The 24318-nt window shown below is 34.8% G+C and overlaps 1 protein-coding gene across 15 annotated transcripts in view; it reads left to right on the top strand.

Moving 5' to 3' along the window:
• The window catches only part of HDAC9 (histone deacetylase 9), an 858791-nt gene that overhangs the window by 659441 nt on the left and 175032 nt on the right, over positions 1-24318 (top strand). For 14 of the 15 annotated variants that reach the window (XM_074340815.1, XM_019727246.2, XM_019727276.2 and 11 more), the window contains 4 exons: positions 16773-16828; positions 17073-17160; positions 22839-22958; positions 23271-23368. In XM_074340815.1, coding sequence (XP_074196916.1) covers positions 16773-16828; positions 17073-17160; positions 22839-22958; positions 23271-23368 — 362 coding nt within the window. The remainder of the gene's footprint in view (positions 1-16772; positions 16829-17072; positions 17161-22838; positions 22959-23270; positions 23369-24318) is intronic. The other variant, XR_012498895.1, reaches the window with a different exon arrangement.

Here is a 24318-nt window from a genome sequence, read left to right on the forward strand (position 1 = left end):
GTCTATTTTATGAATATTATGCAATTTTTGGACACCTATGAATAAAGTTTTGAAATATTATAAATAAAGTTGCTATGAGGATACTTTTCTAAGTGTTTTTGGACATATATTTTTATTTCTCATGGGTAAATGTCTAGGAGAGAATAACTGAATTATAGCTTAAGTCTATATGTTGCTTTATAAGAAAACAGCAAATGATTCTCTAAAGTAATTACTATTTTATCTGTAGTTTTGCCATGTCTCTCACTCCTGATAGTGGTAATTTGTATATACATTTAAGGTGTACCACATGATGATTTGCTATACATACGAGTATACATAGTGAAGTGGTTACTACAATCAAGTTAATTTATTCATTTCCTCCTCACCTCGTTGCCTTTTTTTTTTTGTAGTAAGAGCACCTGAAAACTAGTTTCTAAGTAAATTTCCAGTATTCAAAACAGTATTATAAACTATTTTTTTTTTCTAAATACTACTTAGGTGCATCCTATAATTTTGGCATCTTCTGCTTTTATTTTCATTATGTTCAAAATATCGTTTCCCATTTGACTTCTTCTTTGACACTTGAGTTATTTAGAATTGTGTTACTTAGTGTCTGTTTGGGGATTTTTTTTCCATATATCTTTCTGTAATCAGTCATAAAATATATTTTATATGAGTTGTATTATTTTATATTTATTGAAACTTAATAACAGTTTGATTCTTTTTACCTCTCCCTACCCTCTGTATTAATTTTATCATACATGTTACTTTTACACATGTTATAGATCTCCATAATAAATTATCATTATTTTTACTATAATAGTTGAAAGTTTTGAAACAGGTTCAAATATTTATATGTTTGTATGTTTGTATGAAAGAGAGAGATCTTTCTAGTGCTCTATATTTATGTGGGGGTAGATCCAGGCTTCCATCTGGTATCATTTCCTATTAGTCTGAAGAATTTCCATTCAACATTCTTTGTATTGCATTTCCATTAGCAACAAATTCATCTTTTGTTTATAAGAAAAATAATTTTCCTTTAATCTTTGAATGATATTTGATTAGAATTCTGTGTTGACCATTATTTCAAACTTTAGAGATATCCTTCCAGCATTATCTCTTTTCCTTTTGTTTGATGATTAGAAATCAGCTGTCATTGACCTCTTTATTTAATGATTTAGTGCATCTTTTCTCTCTCTGTCTTTAAGACTTTTTATTCTTGAATTCTTTTTTTTTAGTAGTTTTGTGATTAGGTATGTTTTTTTTCTGTTTTTATCGTGCTTGGAGTTCACTGAGCTGCTTGTGTCAGTGGCTTGCTATTTTTGATAAAATTTGGAAAAGTTTATTATTTCTGTACATGCCTTATTCTACCCCATTCTCTATGTCCTCTGTTTCTTAGAATCCAATTATATGTTTATTTGATTACTTCACACTGTGGACACTGGGGACACTCACTGTTCGTTTTCTTCAGTCTTTTTTTCTTCTCTGTACTTCTATTTGGATAATTTCTCTTGACCTATTTTCAAGTTCATTCTTTTTGTTTTCTGTTATGTCCAAGCTGCCATTAATCATACATATATGGGATATATATATATATATATATATATATATATATATATATATATATATATATATATATATATATATATATACATATATATGGAGATATATATACACACATATATATGCATATTTATTTATTTATTTATTTATTTATTTATTTATTTCACACAGTGTAGTGTACACTTTTAAGATTCCTGTTTAGTTATTTCTATACTTTCCAGATCTCTTGTGAAATGTTCCTTCTCTTCACCATTATATCTCTCTTCACCATCTTTTCTCATAGATTCTTTAAGATGTCTGTCATAATCATTTAAAGACCTTTAACTGGTAATTCTTATATCCAAATCACTTGTGAGTATGTTTCTATTACCTTATTTTTTACTTGATTATGACTCATTATTTTGCTTCTTTGCATGTCTTGTAATATTTGATTATATTGTAGGCATTGTATTTAAAAAACAAGTAGAGGCTAGAAAGGATTTGTTTCTCTGGGGTTTAATTCTTTTAAAATTTCTTTATGTCCAATACTCTTTAATGACTTAAAGAAAAACATGGTTTTTTGGTTTATTCTGTACTTTATTGTTTCTTTTGTAGGACTAAAGTTTTGTACATACTTTTTTTCTTCTAAATCAAGTGTGGATCTCGACAACAAATATATTTTTGAGAGGATGTTGACGTTCTCTTGTGTTTCAAATTTTATTTCACACTTGTAAGGAACAAATGCCAATGATTAGAAGTGGGGCACATTGACTTATTTCTCTATTTGATTATTCAACTTAAATAAGAAAGGGCAAATATGTTACTTATATACATACTCTCTGCACAGCCACTCTGAATGGCTATCCAAACATCAGACAAAGGGAGAAACTTTGGCAGTTATATGTTTACTCTTGTGGGAAACTGCCTTTTTCCTGACCTCATCTCGTATTGTACCAAGTGCTCCAACTTTTTCTGGAAACTTTTAAATTAGTCTACTTATAAACTGTTTTTATACCTTTGAGAAATGGCAAATATCCAAATACTTTAAAACTCTTAGATTAGGTCAAAGGTGAACCTACCTATTGCTCAGATTCTTAGCTCAGGAACTAAGACCTGTTGCCTAGTTGGCCTGCCTGTCATGATCCCATTGCACAATCTGCTTCCTTCTAGGTTTTTATTCTGCCCATCTGCTTTTCTGACGGCTAATATTTCAATTTCTAGTTTGTAGTTTTAACTGCCTGCTCCATGGTAATTGGATCTGCCTATTTCCAGCCTCTGCATCTGGTTCTTGGCTTTGGACTGCCCAGATTTCATTACTCGTATGTGGTTTAGCTCATACTGACTAAAAATTGTTGCATCTGCCCTCAGAATCTAACTATCTACACCTCTCTTCCTTTTAAACCTTGCTGAGCTTTTCTCAGTCATTGATACCTACTTTATACTCTTAGTCAAAGTCCTGGTGATATTTTTAAAATAACTAAGATGGGAAAGACTGCTTCCTGAAATAAATTTCAGTCTCCAAGTTAGCATTTATTTACAGGGTTTTCTACTGCTATATTTTCACCTTGATATTTAAAGTATATAATAAATGTTACATAATACAAAAAAAAATCTTCCAACTAATTTATGTTTGTTTTTTTATCTTTGATAGCTTTAAATTTGATACCTGCTGGTTTATGTATAATGCAGATGTTTCCTTGCGTTTTTGTTTCAATTTCTGCAAAAGACATTGTTTTGCTTTCTGATACCAGTATCCAAATCACACATATCATACACACTTGGAGAACATAAGTATTTTACACCTTTGTAATTTTATATGGCAGTAAATTACACACACACACACACACACACACACACACACATGAACTTGTAAAATTAAAAGTCTGGTCAATTGATTTAGTGTTCTTTCTACAGGGTGCTATTATGTACATAATCTACATAATTTAATTTCTTTGTTGGAAATTTTTCTTCAGTTGCCTACTTTTGACTGAATTGACCAACTCAATTAATTGTTGGTAGCTGTTCTTGTTATAGTGTACAACCATGAAGAACTAGAATTTAATGGAAGAAGAAATTTTATAAGTAGAGTAAGAATAATACAGGCAAAGTTAAAAATCACCTATCTAAAAACCCAGACATTTTGATAATAGTTATAAAATGTACATTACTACTCTTAAAATTTTTCATTTCATATATCTAATTGAATAACTGTATATATGTACCAAAAGATTCCAAGAATATTAGAGCCACCATTGATTGAATGCAAATCTGCTGTAGTTAGATGTGAGAATAATGACAAAAGTGATCTTACCATGGCACATTTATTGCTATAATCTTTTTCACCTGTATTATCTATGCTCAGGTCTTGGTCATTACTATTATCTTACTATTATTATAACAATATTATAATTGCTATTATTATAATGTCATACTATTACTTTGTGCTGTTATCTTCACAGAAGACTATGATCATCTGTCTTAAAATGTTTTTTTCTTGTTCTTAAAAAAAAGCAAAAGCAAAAAAAGCAAAAATGTTTTTGCCCTACTTATTTTTTTTTCAGAAATTTTTTATACTGAGGCTCTTTTTACATGATGAAAAATACCTGATTTTTTTCGGTCAGTGTGGTCCAAAAACCAGTCATGTTTCAAAAAATTCAGGGAATTAAAATGTTGGCTCTTTTGTCCACTGAAACCACTGATTGATAAAATAAACAAATTGCTTTCTGTGGGTTATTATTGCCTTAGCAAGAGCCACATCCTGATGATCTCTTCCCCCCTCCAACCCCCGACACACATACATACACACAACAAAAACTTCATAGTGGATCCATTGTTATTATTTTTTATACAGGATTCAAGTCAAATTATGTGTAATATAAGCACATCAAATGCCCTGTCTCCTTTCCACCAGGATACTGGCTTTTCATGAATGTGTTTGTTCCTACCTACAGCCACATCTTTGCCAGGCTCAAGGCTTTAGGCATTAGGGACCCAGATGCCAGGCTCCCTAAGAACTGTTTTCCAGTGCTGTCATCAAGCTCCTTCCTTCTGGATTCTTCAGAGGGAAGGGTTGGCAGCTGTGCACATGCTTTGGGGTCCACCATTCAGTTATACTGCTAATGCTGGGCTCCTGTTTTCCTGGCTCCCTTGAGCTCACTCAAAGAAACAAGATGGTATTCCCATATGTCCCTTATTGTTTTCTTGGCAAATCTCCCTACTTCCTTTAGCCTCCCAGATTCTAGTATGTGAGAGACAAACTTCCTTTGTGAAGTTGCTTCCCCTTAGAAGCTGTGATTAATAGCATTGATTCTAAAGCAAACTGTCTTTTTAGAAAGCCCTTTTTTTAAGGCTGAAGTTAACTAGTTTTAAAGACCATATTAGCTTATTCCAAAATATTATGTCTCCTCATGAATTGCAGTGATGGGCAACCCAAAAGACTTGATTTACTAATCTGAATGTCAAATTTTGCAAATGGTTCAAATATCATTAGGAGGTATCTGTTAACAGTGTTCAGTTGTTCTGTGTGATAGTATTTTACCCTCATATTCCTGTTCAATTTCTTCCTTTAAGAAAGAATCGCAAAACTAGATTTTGTGTTTTCATAGAGAGAATTAACAATAAAATTATTATATGGTATTTCTTAAAGATTCGTGTAATTGAGCACAAGTGGATAAAGTCTAGCATTGGTCAGCATTAGATCCCCTAAGAAGAGATAACTTGATCCTCTCTTTTTTTTAAAGACTGACATAGTAGGGCAAACCACTATTTAAGATGTTTAATGGACCTAATGAATTTCTTTTACTTCTAAGTAAGATTTTATTGCAAGAAATTAAAGCTGGGAAAGAGAATGTTCTACTTTCACATTATTGTTGTCATACTGTAAATTATGTGGAACTATTTTTCATCACAGATATTAGTATAGCTGAAGAGGAAGACCTCAGAATACACCAAAGATCTGCAGTTACTATTTAATAGGAACTTTGAATGGGAGCTGGTAGAGTAATGTCCCCTTCCTCATTTCGCTTTCTGTCATTTCAGTTACCCGTAGTGAACCATAATCTGAAAATATTAAACAGAAAATTCCAGAAATGAAACAATTTAGAAGTTTTAAATTATGTGCCGTTCTAAGTAGAGTGATGATGTCTCACACCATTCTTTCTGCTCCTTCCTGCCTGGAATGTGAATCATCCCTTTGTCCAGTAAATCCATACTGTATATGATACCTGCCCACTAGTTATTTAGTAGCTGTCTCAGTTATCACATCAACTGTCCTGATATCACAGTGCTTGTGTTCAAGTAACCCTTATTTTACTTTATAATGTTCCCAAAGCACAAGAATAGTGATGCTGGCAAGTTAGATATGCCAAAGAGAAGCCATGAAGTGTTTTCTTTCAGCGAAAAGGTGAGCACAATGCAGTAAGACCTTTTGAGAGCTAGCGAGAGATAGAATATTTATTACAGCATTTTGTTATAATTTCTCTATTTTATTATTAGTTATTCTTAATCTCTTACTGTCCCTAATTTATAAATGGATTATAAACTTTATCATAACTTTATATATATAGGAAAAAAACATGATGTATATAGGGTTTGGTATTATCTGTGGTTTTAGGCATCCACTAGGCTCTTAGAACATGGCCACCACAGATAAGGGGGGCCTACTCTATAAGGCATGTTGAACACATGATTAGCTGTGTCATATCCATAATGGTCAGCTTGAGATTACACATTATTTAACAGTTCATTAACAATATTGCTATGTTTGAGCTATTCCTGAAAAGTGGAGTTTGAACCAATTGTTGTATAAGCTCCTTCTTACAGGGTAAACAGAAATGGGGAAGTAAGGCAGGAGTCAATATCTGTTTTACTTTCTCTGTCCCTGAGTTGGTTTCTGATTACCTAAATCCCCAAATCCATTACCAGAGTGATAGGAGTGGAAGGTAGCATTCGCTCAACTTCCATTTATGATCTTACCTTAAGATTTTAAACTCCAGTGATATCAACAAAGACACTGAGCAATTAATTCCACTGAACAATTTCCAATTTCTTTAGCCAAAAGAATGGACTCTCATACCATTACATTGAGTGGAACCAGCACCATTTTGGATGGGGAAGCAGAGTTGAGTCAAGTTCAAATGAACCATCATAAGTGTCCCACAAGGGGATAGAGAATTTTGGTGGATATTTTTACCTTATTCAATGTTACCTTAAAGGGGGAGGGTATTCTTATAAATGATGTACTTAATGTGGAAAAATGAGCAGTATTATTTATATTTTAATTCTTATTACGACAAATATCATTACCTATCTACCTCCTCCAAAACAAAACACCAACGAAAAACCTAAACAGGATCCAACAAACAGCACAATTATTTCCAAGTAATGATTTTTAAAACTTAAATTTAGTATATTAGAACATTAGGATCTTCTATCCAATTACATATTTTGAAAGCATTGTCTTTACCATGTTTCTGACTTCATAACCTCTACAACTTAATATACATAACCAGAATTTATTACTATAAATAATTTTTAAAAGATGTAAAACCAACTAATGCATGCTTTGTTTTCATTACTCTTTTGATCTATCATCAGGTAGAAGACTTGTATACTTGGCAAGCACATTTGTTGAGATGTTAGGAAGGGCACCTAGGAGCATACTGATTTGTTAGGAGATAAATTGTGCTATTCTTGCATAGTCGTGTAAATTGGAGGTTCTGGCTGATTTCAGCATTTTTTATTAGTAGCATCAAATAGCTTATGCACCAATATATTTGATAATTATAGTTATTGGATATCAAAGTAGGTTAAAATATTTCCAACTATTTTTTTTTTTAAATCTATCTATCATCTATCTATCTATCTATCTATCTATCTATCTATCTATGTAGGTAGGTAAAGGAATGTTTCCTTATGTCAAATTCAAAATTGATAATGCATCAATATGAATTAGAGGTACCTGGGATTTTGTCTTCAGTGAAATATTTCAAGCATATAAATCATTGCATATGACTTTTCAGTGCAGCAAATGCAAATGTATTTCAAATAATAATTCAACCATCACATCTTTACTTGGGAATACATGCTATAGACTTTTTCCATTCTGGGCTTGGTTTTGATGCATATTATTTCATTGAGGATTGATACTTTGGTATATTTGGAAATACTTTAGTGGTAATATTAAGCATTGTGAGGTAATTACTGAGCTCTAAATTAGTGTTGCTCTAAAAGAGAAATTTTAAAAACAGAATCCCAATCAACTGGTCTGACATGCTCGATTTGTCTTTGGATGGGGCAGCTATATATAAAACATTTTTTAGCAGGAGAGATTTCTTTGTTTTTATTCTTGTAGCTTCCCAAAATAGAGTTAGGTTTTAAAAATTAAGGAAAAAATTTAATATTTAATCAACTACTTCTAACAAAGAAACACAATCTCTTGTCAGTTTATAAATATCACATAGACTTTCTATACTGCACTGCAGTTACGTTTTTATAAAGAATAAATAAATCTGAATTAGTAAGTGGCTAACTGGACTACTGGATATTACGAGTAGTTTAAGCTGTAGTTCATTGCTTAATGTTTTTGAGAGTTTATATTTTTAGCTTTTCTCTTTTGGATTCTGTATGTTTTGGCCAATTCTGTTATACAATGTGTTCTTGACTTTCTACATCACTCTCTTCAGTGGTGGTTAGACCCTATTTTCCATGATTTCTGAAACCTAATTTATTCTAATAGTTGGAATTACTAATGATTCTTACTATCCACTGAATACCTACTTGGCCATGGGGATGTTAGAGAAATGAAAACGTACATTTCTGCTGTCCATGAGACCATCTTAGTGAATGCAACAAGTAAAATAAGCAGATTATTTTGTACTCTTCAAATTTTCAGTTCCCATCAGTGCCATGGCAGTAAATTGAGCTTATGTAGAGGAATTTGAACTTCGGTCAGTTAGAGTAAATAAATGAACCTTTAAAGTAGGTGTAGTGATGTGCTTACTGCTTGCCCTCTACTTTCTTAGGGAGGGTTTGACTGTGCATATAAGAGATACACAAATAAGTTTGACATTTTGATAGATTTGTCCAGAAAACAGAAATTTCATTCGTTCTGAAAACAGACTAGTTTAAATAATCGGATCCCCTTCCCTCTCATTCAAATTCATTTTTACATATAGACAGAGTCCTAGATTCCCTTTCCTGTATGTCATGTGGCCATCTATGGGGAGCAAACAGTCTTCTGCATTTCCACATATGATGGCATCAGAAAATACACTTCTCGGGGAGAAACATCAATAACAGTAATCTAAACAACAACAACAACAAAAATAGGAATGTGAGCACACTCAGTATGTGAAACATTCATTGTTACTCTTAGTGATGTTAAAATACTGCCAAAGCTGTATGATTAGTGATGTTCATGACCAAAGAGAATTTAAAACTTGGAAAGATATTTCAAAAATCAGAATATTAAGATAAAAATTGCATCATTGTTAAATTGATGTAACCCACAGGAAAGTACTTTCGTGTGCATTTGTTTAGGTTAACTGCTTGGTCTTCATAACTTTGAATAAAATATAAACCAGAGTAAAGGAGTAAAACATTCAGAATTATATGAAAGCATATAACATTTGTAGGTTTTACTTCTATAGTCTGAGATGCTCATATATTATTAATAGAAGACATTAAATAGGAACATCATACACACTACAAAGTTTGAGAAAACAATTTTTTTTCACAAAATGAAAAGGATTGTTATTGTTAATATTAGATAATAAAATAATAAACAGCCACTGAATCCCTTATTTTATACATGTTTTCTTTCTTTTTTTTTTACTATATAATTTTTAAAATTGTTTTTAATTAAATTTATTAGGGTGACCGTGGTTAGTAAAATTATATAGGTTTCAAGTGTATATTTCTGTAATACATCATCAACAAGTATTGTGTGCTTTCCACCCAGAGTCAGTTCTCCTTCCATTACCATATATTTTGCCTCCCCATTTCCCCCACTTACCCTGTGTATTTACCACCAAACTGTTGTCTGTGTCTATGAGTTTTTGCTTGGTTTTCTTGTTCCTTTGTGCTTTCAGTTTTATATCCCACATATAAATGAAGTCGTATGGTTCTCCACTTTTTCTGTCTGACTTATTTTGTTGAGCATAATAATCTTAAGGTCCATCTGTGTTGTCCCAAATGGCAGTATTTCATCTTTTCTAATGGCAGAGTATCACCACTATGGAAAACAATATGGAGGTTCCTCAAAAAATTAAGAATAGAATTCCCATATGACTCAGCAATCCCTTTTCTGGGTATCTACCAAAAAAATCAGAAAACATTTATCTGTAAAGATTTAGGTACTCCATTGTTCACTGCAGTATTATTTACGGTGGCCAAGACATGGAAACACCCAAAGTGTCCTTCAATAGACTGTTGGATAAAGAAGATGTGGTATATACACAGGTTTTTTAATAGTTAAATTTTGTGAGGCTAATAGATTATTAAGTTCTTTGAAAATACAGCAAATTACTTATTAAGAATGCTCATTGAAAAATATTCATTGAAGGTATACGAGTATATATTCTTGAGCCAAGGAAAATCTTGGTTCAAGCAATATATCATATACAATAAATTTTTGTGCCAGATAATAAGGGATACAGAAAACTATAAAACAAACTCTTTGTTGAAAGGTCCAGAGGTGAAAGTCAGATATTTCTGTAAGAATGATAATGTCATTTTAAAGGACTTCCCGCAATAGTTCATTGAATCAAAGACTCTATTAATTGTAAGGAATAGATTATTTTATGTTTTTCTAGGAAAGACGATGCCACCAAGTCTAGTAGGCAACCTCCCACAGAAAGCAGGGCTGCAGGTCAGAGCGAAGGAATGGCCACAGGCATAAAAGCCATCGTGATATCTATTCATAAACTTACTGTGTCATTCGCTACTGATCACTGGCCATGTGCCAAGCACTATGTAAGTACAGATGATAAAATGGTGACCACGTCGTAATGCGGTGCCCCAGCTGTGGAGAGTGGGGGTTTGGACACGAATCATATGAATCACAATAATCAAGAAATAATAAAAACAAATAATCACCCTAGGAGATGTATTATTACAAACTAAGACAGGGTCTCAGAAACAAGGGCTGGCAGATCGATCAGAATGTAAACAGAGGAACCTGATAGTGACCTGCCTGGGCTCGGGATGGCTTCCCTGCCAAAGTGATGTTGGAGCTGAAATGAGCAGAGAAGGAAGCGTTATCCAGGTAAAGGAAGGGGATAGGTAAATGGAAAACATGCCACACCGAACGAGGAACATGTGCAGAGGACTGTGGCCAGAGGAAGCAGGGCACACTGGAGGAATCAAAAGGCCAGTGTGGCTGGGGTGGAGAAAAAAGTGGAGCGTGGTACAAGATGGAGCTGAGGCCAGGTCGTGCAATGTGGGTAGTCTTGAATGCTTGTTTTTATTAAATGCACCTGTTCTTAGGAGCCAGCCTGTCTGGGATAGAATCCCAGTACTGTCACTTGCTTGTTATAAACCTGAAGTGAGTTCTTTAATCTTTCTATGCCTCAATTTTCTCATTTATGAAATGGGATAATACTATCTGCCCTCAGATATTAGGATTAAATAAGTAACAAAATGTATGAGTTTATTTATCACATTATTTGCATATATGATTTTTATGTCTTGTATGTTACATTATAGCATTATAGTATAATACTATTATTTTATTTGTTTTGTTTTTATTAAGAGGAAAGACTTAAATATGTTTTTGTTCTGGTGGCAACAATCCAATATAAGAAAAAACTGATGATACCAGAGAGAGAGAGAAAGAGAGAGGAAAATTGTGGGTGAGATGTCCTTGAATAGGTCCAAGGGGGTTTGATAAAATACATGGGGAATTAGATGCTGGTAGATAGGATCAGGGACTGGTGGGAGTAGATGGGAAGATTATATTATGGGAGAATGAGGAATTTTTATTCTCACTGCTCCTATTTTCTCAGTGGAAATAAGAAGAAGCAAAGTCATCAGCAAGGGGTAAATAGTAAATGGGTTAATGGAGATTTGAAGAAAGAGAAGGTAGAAGATTTAGAGAATTAATTGACTCAGGAATACAGTATGATTGCTGGGCATCATGAAGAGCCCATGTAATCATGAATTGCAAAGAAGACCAGTCATGTGGATTTCGTATGTGCTTAGGTACGGGAAAGAGCAGATGTGAGTTGTATTTGATCAGTGTTGTACTAGGAGAGTATGTTGAAGGAAAGAAGTGACAAAATGACTGAAAGTATATTATGGACTGGATGTTTGTGCCCCCCCCCAAAAAAATTATATGTTGAATTCCTACCTCCCAATATGACTGTATTTGGAGAAAGTGCCTCTGAGGAAGTGATAAATATTACAGGAGGTCATAGGACTAGGACCCTAATCTGATAGGGCTGGTGCTCTTATAAGATGAGGAAGAGACACCAGAGTTAGTTCTCTCTCTCTCTCTCTCTCTCTCTCTCTCTCTCTCTCTCTCTCTCTCTCTCTGCTATCATGAGTGTGCACTCAGAAGAAAGGTCATGTGACAACTCTAGGGAAAAGGTGGACATCTGCAAGCCAGGAAGAGTGCTTTCAATAGAGACCAAACCCTGCCAGACCTTAATCTCAACTTCCAGTCTCCAGAACTAAAGAAATATGTTTCTGTTGTTTCAGCTCCCCAGCCTATGGTATTTCATTAGGTAGCCAGAGAAGACTAATAAACGAGGGGGGTATGTTGGAGGGAAAAAGGGACACATGTCTGAAAGTACTTACAAGGAAGTGAATATAATGATGGACCCTGAAGTCTAACCAGATAAGGAGGAAAATGAACATGGTGGTGAGGGTGAATGGTGGACAACAGAAGTTAAGTAAGGTCAGTGGATTGGAAGTCTCAGTAGAGTTGAGGCATTGACTGGAAAATAAGATAGCAGGAGAGTAGAATGTTTGACAGTAAGATTATGGAGGAGAGTTTTACTGTTAATGGCAAGGTCTAAGAGTATGACTAAATAAAAGATAAATTTATTGAAGATGAGTCAGAGAACTGAGAAATCAGGATATTGAATGGGGTGTCTATGTGGAATATCATATTGAAATCACTAAGTATAATTACTGGAGGAGTTATGGAGAGAAAAGCAGACATTCAGAAGGCAAAATATTGAAGGAGTGGATATAGATATAAGTACATAGATTTGAGTGATACTTGGAAGCAAAATCAACAGGAATTGGTCATTTCTGAGATGGAGGAAGGCTAAGGAGATGGAGCCATTAAAGATAACTCAGGATAACTGGTCCCAGACTTGAGACACTGGATGAATCATGGTATTATTGGTAAGTGAGAGAAGGCTGGGAGAAGTTCAAGAGTTTGATCTTGAATATATTGAATTTGAAGTGACCTCGCAATATCCAAGAGAAGATATTGAGTAGGTTGGCTTATATTTTGGTCTGGTGCTGGGAGGAAGTTTCGTTTTGGAAATAGAAATCTATGAGGTATCTCACGATGGGTCGTACCTGATGGGTGGTACAAGCTTTAGTAAGAGTGGTGGCATTGCCTAGGAAGTAAGTATGGAAAGAGAAAAGGAGAAGTCTAAGACTGGGCCTTGAGTAACTTCAGTATTTACTGAACAGACTGAGGAGTGAGCCTTCAATTGAGACTGATTAGAAAGTGGAAAGAGAGGAAAGGAAACCAGGAGAATATGAAGTCACGGAGGCCAAGAGAAGAGTGTGTTTTTAAAAGGAAGGTACAGCCAATAGTGTTGAAAGCTAATGAGGAGCCAAATAGGCCAATACCTTAAAAATGTCATTGAATGTAGTGACATGGAGGCCATGGTGACTTTAGTAAAAGCTTCTTTAGTGGATCAATGGAGGCGGAAGGTACATTAGAGGCAACGGTGAGGAAAAGGAGAAATGAGAAAGCAAGATAGACCCCCTTTCAAGAATTGTGGTTGCTAAAGTGGAAGCAAAGAAGTGTGGTAGTTGGAGAGATCAATGGGATTAAGGATGGAGATGTAGACAGATATATACATATACAGAAGGTGCCAAAAACATGTATACACATTTTAAGAAAGGAAAAAACTATTGAAATTATAATACTCAATATATACCCATAACAAAAGATGAATACAAGTCATGCGTATACATTTTTGGCACTACAGTATATGTATACATTTGTATACATGTATATATTTGTAGTATCTTGGTTAATGTATAATTTTATTTTCAAGATGGCAGAAATTTGCACCTATTTAAATCTTAAGGAAATGTATATAATTGGGAATTATAATATGAATTTAATATGTTAGTGAGAAAAACATCAATGATAGTGGGAAAATAGGAGGGGATGGGATCCTAAGTGCAGCTGGTAAGGCAGCTATGAGAAAGACTAACACCTTTTCTAGTGTCATGGGAGGGAAAGAGAGGGGATTGACACAGGACTCAGTCTGTCATCCTATTGTGTTCTGTATCCTCTCTTTCTGGGTGATCCAATCATTTTTACAAGAGAGTATTGTGGGGTGTGGGTGCAGTGCGCTTTATGCTCTTAAAGCAGTAGTGAGAACCAAGAATACCAGCTTTATCTTCTGCTGTAGGCATGGTTGTAAGAGAGAGGAAGCAGCTTCCAGTGGAGCAGATTATGGGAGAAGCAGCCTTGGCAGGTTTCAACTAAGGAAAGGAGTGGGGAGAGGTGTTCAGAAAATCCATGGAAAATGTAGGGGAGTTTGCCATTTCTGAAAACACAGTAGAATGTTTGGGTGGATCATATTGACTGAGAAAAGGTTTGTTATTGGCAAGAAGATAATCGTCACCCCTAATCAAGCAGTTTAGCAGAATAGTGGAGGTTATTGTGGAAGATTATATGAAAGTCTGACCCTTTGAAATTGGGCTGTAAGAGAGAAAAGGACAATGGGATTCAAATTCTATGTGGCTTTTTGTCCTCTATAATCTAGCTAATTACCTATGTGATTTCATTTCCATTTTTTTGTTCCTTCATGTGATCTCTATTTAGATTGATTTCTTATACATAATATTTTCTAAAATCCTTTCTTTTGAACTATTGTTCATGCTTTTTCCTCCTGTGCAGAAATACCCTTTAAATCATTTTTCTGCCTTTGTGAACACAACTCTTTCTCTAAGACCCATTAAAATCTACTTCTCAACTTTCTCTTTGTTTTATATTTTTTCACTATGAAATAATGTTTGTTACAAAACCATTTGGAAAAGATATGATATTATAAACTAAAAACAACCCACATAATGCCATCACTCAGATACACCATACTGTATATATTATTTTAACACTAATACTTCTTATATTGATGTTTTTCTGTTCCACTATTTATAGTAACAAAATTTTAATGACTGTCTAATATTCCATGGTATAGATGTACATATAAACATTCTCCTTTATCAACTAACTTAGATAATTCTCATTTTTCCTGTTATAAATAAAACATCTTTTACATAAATACTTGTCTACACATTTAATATTAATAACACCTTTAGGACAAAAATCCTCTAAGTAGCTTACTAATTCAAAGAGTACATAAGTGTTTTTAAAGGCTCTAGATATATAGAGTTGGATTATTTTCCAGAAAAGTTATAATAAATTATCTTCATATAAGCAGGATTTATGAATGTATAAAATACAACTCCATTATCAGCATAGAGTATTTTTTAAAATTCCAATTGGTTGGGTTTTTCATCTGCTTTTATTTCATTACTTATTAAGTTGAATATTTTTTCTTGTAGTTATTGATCACTGGATGTTTTCTTTGTTTTGTCTAGCTGTGCCCTTTATCCATAAAACATAGTATTTTAAATTGAATTGAAAAATATTATTATTGTTAATCTAATTATAAAAGTTGTTACATGCTAATGATATTGACTTATATTTGCTGTTATTTTCACCCTAACTGTTGTTTTCCCAATAAAAATATATTGCACCTATCAGAATCTTGACTAAATTCTTGATTCTCAGAAGTCCTGTAGACTCTATAACCTCACTCTACAATCTTAAATTTTCAGTCTCTGTTATCTTGTGTGGTTCTAATAGTTTCTTTCACATCAAACTTTTTATCACCAGAGAGAAAGTAGATTTGTAATTGAGATTGTGTTATTTGACTTCTAATTTGCTTCTGAGTTTATCATTAGGCATATTCTCATCAAAATATATAACAAATTAACTTTGTGTGTTAATTATTATAACATTCTGAAAAACTAGTTATATATATTTAAAGACCTAGGGAATATTATCACACTTGTAGTAAGATTTGGAAAAAAAATATCCCGGGGGTATATTAAAGCTATTTCAAAAGTTTTGGGATTGTATATTAAAGAAACACTGTCTTTTGAGCATGTTACTTGCATCATAGCTAAGTGAAAGGTGGTGTGAACCATCTATCTGATAAATGCTTGTTTTTAACATCAAGCAACCCAACTTTTCTGAACATGCTGGCTTTCCAAGGATTTATAGTTCCCTTCCTTCATGCTGGAGTTACTTCAGCTTTCCGTGATGCATTCCAACTAATCTGGAGGTTAAGGCATTCCTTGATCATGGATAGATCTGATTGCTACTCAGCCCTGGAATTCTTTATAAAATTCCAGAACGTGGGCTAGAAATTGACTTAGAGAATCCAATAAAGTTGCAAGTCTTGGCAGTCATCCAAGCAAAATTTATAGACTGGAAGAAATATGGGCTTTCCATTGTTCTCTTTTTCACCTTTCTGGGTTTCTTTTCTGTGTATGTGAGTGTGTGAGTGTAAATTTATCATTTTTCTGACATTGGAGTGGAAATAACCATTCAGGGAATCCAGCTAAAGAATTTTCACTTTGGATCTTCCCTGGTCTTTCCGAACTTTGACCCGAACCTGCACCAGGACTGAATTTTTTCTCCCTCTGTAGGATGCTGGTGTCATAAAGTAAGAAGTTGTTCTTGAAAATGAATCATGTTAGTAAAACAGCTGACGTGCACACTTGCCAGCTAGGTACAACTCCCAAATCCCTGTTCTTCCCCAGCTCTGTGGGAGCCTTCTGTTTGAGGCACAATCTGAGCAAATGTGATCATTTATATTGTTTCTGTTCATTCAATGAAACGGTAATGAGGGCAAGAAAGCAAATCTGAAGCCTCTGTAGACCTCAGACGTTTTGTGTGTGCCTGATGCTCTGTAGCACACAGAGATCCGAGCTGTCCTCCCATATCTGATCGTTGAAAACATGTCTTGTTCTTACAGAATGGATTTGCTGTTGTGAGGCCCCCAGGCCATCACGCGGAAGAATCCACAGCCATGTAAGTACCAGGGACTGTTGCCCATCTCCAAGCGCCACAGTTCCTGGCAGTCACCTGCCCTGTGCATGTCTCTGAAGCCTCTAATTGTTAGCAGATGGGCTGAAAAATCTTGCGAGGTACTCCCAGAAGCAGATTTATGGCTTCAGAGATCATATAGCATTTTAAAAAATGCTCTGAACATTATTTATAATGGTTTTCCTGGCTGATTTGCTCTCTTATTTCTCTGTTCTTCTCTATTCCGCAGGGGGTTCTGCTTTTTTAATTCAGTTGCAATTACCGCCAAATACTTGAGAGACCAACTAAATATAAGCAAGATATTGATTGTAGATCTGGTATGTATTCCTGGCCAGAGCTGCATTTTCAGTGACTCTAGATAAAAGGGAGTGAATTTGTATTTCTCTGTTAGGTTGTCTTGCTTTTAGCACTTGCAAACAACTGAAGGGTGCGTTTCCTTTGAATGTGGAAACTCATTAAACTCAGGATTGCAGTTCTGAAACCATAAACATTCACGTTTCACTTTCATGGTGTTAACTGCAATTTAATGAGAAGAAGGCGCAGATCAGGGCAACTTTTATGATCCTTAAATGAATTGATACTTCCACAGTTAAAATAACCCAACAGAACCTGAATTTACTTTTCCCTACAGAATATAGACTTTAAACAGTCAGATGTGCTGGAAAGAATGCTGTTGCTTTGGTAACCAATTGGCCACTTCCCCTGGTTAGCAATCATGTTGCTTGTTGTGCAACAGTGGTATTATTAAAACAAGTCAGCATGTCACTCTTTCTGAAAAGATCTCAGATCATGTATGCCAGTTTGGGATGGCTCCCGGCAGGGACTCTGAGTGATTAAAAGTCAGAGGTATTAGATTAGTCTTGCTTTTTAACATGATGCATTCTTACACAATAGAGTTATAATTTGTTTAACAAATGGTTTGTTTAAATGCAGATGACACTTGGCATGTTGTCTATAGTATATTCATGAATAATGAGCTGGAGATCTGCCCCATACAAAAGGACCAACCCAGGAAAGGGTGAAAGAGAGCTGACTGGTGATTTATGAGCCCCGTTTTCGGTTTGCCTCCAGTTCACGAGGAGGTGTAATAGGTTGTCTGACAAAGCATAGACAGGAAATGAACCCTGGCATCCAAAGCGAACCTGCTACATCTGCACTTAATTAATTTTTGCAGGTGATAAAAGATTTAAAGGCAAAATATGTTAAAAGTTTTTTTTGAAGTGCAAGGCTTAATAGTCTAAATCTTGTTCATATCTGCACTCATAATTAAATCTTATTGAGAAGTCGTGGCCTCACCATCCAGCTCTCCAATTCAGTTAAGCAGGCACACCAAAGGGTTGAGAGAACACAAAGCAAGCCATGTGAAGAAACACTTAGTAAAGTTAAAATGAAGATAAAAGGAACGAAAGACTGATAAACATTTCTAGTGCTTCGTAGGAATGGATGTTTTCCACGTACTCTACTGTAGCCTTCCTGCAAGCATTTGGGTGCTGAGAATATTGAAACCCAACTTTCCATGTATTTTCCAAACATGCTTAAGTTTCAGTGTAGGTCATAGTTCACCATTAAAGTTATGTGTTGAAGGCCTAGATATACTACAGCAGGAAGGTCTTAAAACTTAACAAAAATGAGGACATCAGTACCTATTTTCCCATGTATGTACAAAAGGACCGTATAAACAATTAATAATTACTGGTTTGCATATTTGTAAGAGTAAATTTTTTTAAAAAAAATTAATATGCTTCTAGTACTGTACATTCTGCCAAAAAGATAAGCGAAAAACTTGAAGAAAGGATAGCAGATGAAGACCAAGTACTGTAGGAGATTTTTTTCTAGCTCTTTGAATTTGTCAAAATTATGCAGGAAATAGATTAGTAAACTGTTCATCCCATCCTTAAGAATATTTTAGTATTCCTTTCTAAGGAATCTTCTCTGCCACCATTTTATGGTTCTATGACGATAATCAATAATCGTTGAGTCCCTTTGAAAACATTTTTGTGATATCCAAACTCTAAAGTTATGAATTGTATAATACACTTGAAAGCTAAAATGCCTGGCTTGTGATAGGTGGATACTTTGCCCCTCAGAGGATTTATCTGTAAAGTTTTGTTTTTCTACATTAATATAAAGAATAAAAGAATGCTGGAGATAATCCTCTATGATTTATAAAATAAGTCGCTCGGTAGCTGCAAGGAGTGTCCTGTAAGCTTACTGGCCTTTGATTATGAATTTGCTCCATTATCCAATCATAAAGGATAGCGATTTCCCAGCAGGCTGTAGTAGAGGAGAAGTTTCTGTTTCAGATTCTCAAAATATATGAAGTTCTGTCCAAGGGGCTGCCTCTGAGATCACCACCAGCCGCATATTCTTACTTTCAAGTCGTCCAAATTCTGCAGCTGCAGGGATACTTTGAGGAAATTCCCCTGTTTCTTCCAGCTGCCGAGAAGGAAGTTTTAAAGTGCCACGTGGCGCTGAGACATCCGTTCTCCCTGGCTGACAGGTCTATTCTGCAAGTTAGCAGAGGAGAAGAAGTGAAGGTTCTTCAGTAGCAAAAGAAGTTTATTCCTTCCTATCCAAAGTCACTAATTTCAGCTAATCGGTGTGAACTAGCTCCACAAATTCTTGGGCCAGCCGAAGACAAAGTGATTCCGTTGTCCAGCAGCTAGTTTCATCATTTTTATATGCCCAGTAAATAGAGAGCCAGAGCTCTAATTCACCTCCGTTTGGGGGACACAGCCAAATTCAGAGGCGTTGAGTATTTTAGGCACGAACGATTCTACTTGATCTGTGGAGCTTATTCATTCCAGTTCTCCTTCTGGGGAAGATTCCAAAGACAGAGATTGGTGAGGAGAGGGAGCAGGTGCATTTGCTTTTCACCTTGCAAGAGACTGGTTATTAGATCAGGGCATGGTTCTATTCTAGAAGTATGAGTTGCCTGCGTAACTCAGGTAGCTTTTATTTAATGTGACTTTCAGTTGAAATAGTATGTTTTAGGCTGTATTCGTAAAAGAAAAGTCACTTGAAATGTCAGATTTTGGGCATTTCCATTTTGATCAAGCCCCAAACTTGACCAAAAAATTGTCACAAGTGCCTATACTAAATAATTATAAGTGATAACATTAGCTGGTAGAATATATGAGTTATTCAAAGCTATTTTAACATTGTAATGAAAACATACTGGTTCTAAATCCTTATGTAGAATAAATTTTCACAGTTTATTTTTGAACAATAAAATAATGAAATGATTTTTCAGCATTTCACAGCAAATCTTATATACAAGGTCTATTTTGAGGTATTTAATGATTCAGTTAATTTCATTATTATAGTAATTTCTCATAATCACCCATGATTTTCTTACATCAGTCTAGTATATTTTATTACTGTAGAGAAAAAAATCCTCAGATCATATCTGAGCATTAAGTACTTTGTATGAATATTTTGCAGCAGAGAAAGCTAAAAAAAAATATTTATAATGTATACACACACACACGCACACATTCTCAAGGTTATATTATAAGTTGTTGCCCAAAACAAAGGGCATATTTGTTCTTACTTTTATCTCTAAGTACTTTGTGAATATGAATATGGAATCAGTAATTATCTAAGTATTTTTAGAATGGATTTGTGTATTTAAATGAAAAATGCCTGTTGAAACCTTATGCTGTGGGAAACGCCCTATTTCCTATTCAGAAATGTATGCAGTAATAAGCACCCAACACATTTTTCAAGAGCAAATAGTTTTATATCTAAAACAAATTGTCATCTTCTATCTGACATTCTTAAATAAACTTTTACAACGTCACTAAAGAAACAAAAGTAATCAAGGCAGTTATTTTTTTGTTATCAAAGTATAGATGCATTTACACCCAGAACAAAATTTTTCTTATTACAACGCTGACTAAAAATCCTATCGTGTAGTAGAAACGCAAACATTCCTTCACTGTTGTTTTTGAAAGTCTTTTTTTGTTTGTCCATCCTCTAGGTATCCAGTAGCAATCTCAAAATATGTTGTGGCTTGAACTATTTCATTTTTGTTCACATAAAGGAAAATAGTTTTGCTATCTGCTCCTTCCTTTCCTTTAAGCATTCAGATATCCAGGAATTGATATATTTCCAGTACACTATTTTTTTTTGTCCTGATAAGTATGCCTTGAGCCAGAACAATTTTCTAGAATGATGCAGATCTTCCCCGATATTTTATGATTCCTTAATTGATTTGGGATGTATGCACTATATAAAAGGGGGAGAGGATTAGTGTATATCTGCACTGTGGATAGCAAGCTCAGGCTTTTAGAACCCATCCAAGGGAGGTTTTGGTGGTGTTCAGTGAGGGAGTTCTGGGCTGGAAGTTGAAGTGGAGACAAGTTATATAAAATTCAATAAGGAGCAATAATGACCACAAATCTCACTTCACCGGTTTGTTTGCTAAGAGGATCAAAGAGATGATGAATGTAAGTTAACAGGATAATGGTTATGAGTTTAGCCTTTGAAATAAGGAGTGGATTCAAGACACAGTCTTGCAACTTATTCTCTCTATAGTCTTAAGTAAATTACTGAAACTCTCTGAGTCTCAGTTTACTTATTTTTAAATTAGGGATAATGCCATATACATCATAAAATTGTTAAATAAACATGGCAGGTATTTAATATAGTGCCTGATGCAAGAATTGCAGGAATCATTTTTGAAAATAGTGTTTTCTTACTGATATAAAGTACAATTTATATTGTTGTTATAGTTATAAGTGATCAAAACTTTTTTTTTAACAGAACCAAAAACCATATATGTTACACATGTAGCAGTAATATTATATTGAATACAAATATGTAGGTTGTTCACTTTTAAGAGTCATGTGTTTTATTTTTGCTCAGAAGATATTAGGAAGTATATCAATTGAAATTCTTAATATTTGAGGTCTTTCAGTGAAGACATTTTGAAAATGCTGTTAGTTTTATTGTTCCCATTTCTTTTATCAATTCCAGTGTATGTCTATATCATAAAAAAATTAGAAAAAACAATTGTTTTTACAAATGTCCTAAGAATATATATATTTTTTTATTCATTGAAATGACACAGGCTTTTTTTTGAAGAGGGACTGGTGTGAGGAAAGAAAAAAGAGGAGGAAGGAGGCTGGGAAGACAGCCATGATATAATATTAAAATTAGGCAGATTGGACAAGATTGCATAAAGCTCCATGCCATCTTTGTGCTTTAGACCAAATGATTTAATAGCTAATGAGCTCATGCTCCTGTGTCTTTGACTTGCCATCATGATTTTACCAAAATAAAGTATGAAGTCCTTTTTGCATCTGGCATCTCTTTTGAAGTGATTCTAACTGCTGAGGGATTGCTAACTGAACTGAACGCTTCAAGAAAGCCAATTTACTCAGCTGGTTGCAGAGCCTTTGACCTTAATGGTGGGACTTGGCAAATCAATGCATACACGTATGTTTAGTGTTCTGTCAAGAATTGTGAAAATGCTCTGTAAGCCATAGATCCTTCTGCAAAATACTATTTTGTAGTTTAAACATTAGTCTTTCTTCAGAGGCCAATGAGGCTAGTTAATTAAGCCTGAGGGGTTATGAACTGTTGGCAGTTAATAAGTCATAAAATTCCTCCATAAAACAGGATGCGAGATTCCATCACTGAAGCAAAGAGTACAAAGGGCCGGTGTATAAATATCTAATTGTACCAAAGGACTGGGCTTTCTCAATGACTGCTCATCTGGAGTCTCCAGGGCATGTTCGCTGTGGTTTCCTGATTTTTAGAAGCCGGTTTAAAAAATGAGTGCATTAAAGGGTAATTTGCCTGAAAGTTCAGGAAGTAAAGGGGGTGGTGTGGAAGCAAGCTGAAGGGGAGAGAGACAGGACATAGTGAGAAGACAGAAAATGAGAAGGAGGGTAGGATAGAGAGACAGGGAACTCAAAGTCGGAAAACTTGTCTCCACAGAGTTCGACATGACTGTATGTGTCATCTGTTCTTTTTTTCCTCCCCGTAGGATGTTCACCATGGAAACGGTACACAGCAGGCCTTTTATGCTGACCCCAGCATCCTGTATATTTCCCTCCATCGCTATGATGAAGGGAACTTTTTCCCTGGCAGTGGAGCCCCAAATGAGGTTCGGTTTATTTCTTTAGAGCCCCACTTTTATTTGTATCTTTCAGGTAATTGCATTGCATGATTACCCGTAATTTTCTTGTCCTTTGCTGGTGTTTTAAATTACACGAGATTACTGAATTGTCCCACGAGAGCAAAAACCATTGCAGAACAAGTGCATAACCCAGAGCACTGGTTGTCAAGCAAGGGTGGGCTGATTTGACATGTTGTTTGATGTTTATTTCAAGAGCTCACATGTGTTTGTTTTCCTCTCTTCTTGCTTTCTTCCTTGTGCCCTCTTCTACCCGCTGTGGTGTGGTTTTTCTCTTTGTAGGTTGGAGCAGGCCTTGGAGAAGGATACAATATAAATATTGCCTGGACAGGTGGCCTTGATCCCCCCATGGGAGATACCGAGTACCTTGAAGCATTCAGGTTGGTACTTCTTTCTATGAAAGTAGCAAATTAGAAATGTCCATGGAAACTGTGCCAAATGTAAAAGAGAAATCTAAATTTCTAACTAAGGGAAAGTGGCTAAAGGAGCCATCCCTCAAAGCTCCATAAATGTTTGGTTTGGGAGACCTAAATATTGCTACAAAGCCAGTAAGGAATATATGTAAGAAAAAAGGTACATCAAGATCTAGTTGTATCGTTGGTGAATATCTTCTCCCATTCAGCAGGTTTGCAGTTTTGCTTTGTTGATGGTTTCCTTCGCTGTGCGAAAACGCTTTCGTTTCGTGCAGTCTTGTGTGTTTATTTTTTCTGTTGTTTCTCTTGTCCAAGGAAACATATCCCAAAAATACATTACTATTTTTTGGATATGTCTCCTTGGACAAGAGAGTCAGAAAGTTTACTGCCTGTGCTTTCTTCTAGGAGTTTTATGGTTTCAGGTCTTACATTTAAGTCTTTAATCCATTTTGAGGTTATTCTTGTATGTGATGCAAGAAAGTGATCCAATTTCATTGCTTTTGCATGTGTCTGTCCAGTTTTTCCAGCAGCATTTATTGAAGAGACTATCTTTAACCCATCATATATTCTTGCCTCCATTGTTATAGATTAATTGACCACATGGATGTGGGTTTATTTCTGGGCTCTCTATTCTGTTCCACTGATCTAGGTGTCTGATTTTATGCCAGTACCATGCTGTTTTGAATACTATAACCTTGTAGTATAGTTTGATATCAGGTAGCCTGATACCTATAACTTTGTTCTTCTTTCTCAAGATTTCTATGGCTATTCAGAGTCTTTTGTGGTTCCATATAAACTTGAGGATTATTTATTCTAGTTCTGTGAAAAATGCCATTGGTATTTTGATAGTTTGCTTTGAGTAATATGGACGTTTTAACGATGTTGATTCTTCTTATTAATGAGCATGGTATATGTTT

The sequence above is a fragment of the Rhinolophus sinicus genome, linkage group LG09 (genome assembly GCF_036562045.2).
Source record: "Rhinolophus sinicus isolate RSC01 linkage group LG09, ASM3656204v1, whole genome shotgun sequence".
Taxonomy (NCBI): domain Eukaryota; kingdom Metazoa; phylum Chordata; class Mammalia; order Chiroptera; family Rhinolophidae; genus Rhinolophus; species Rhinolophus sinicus.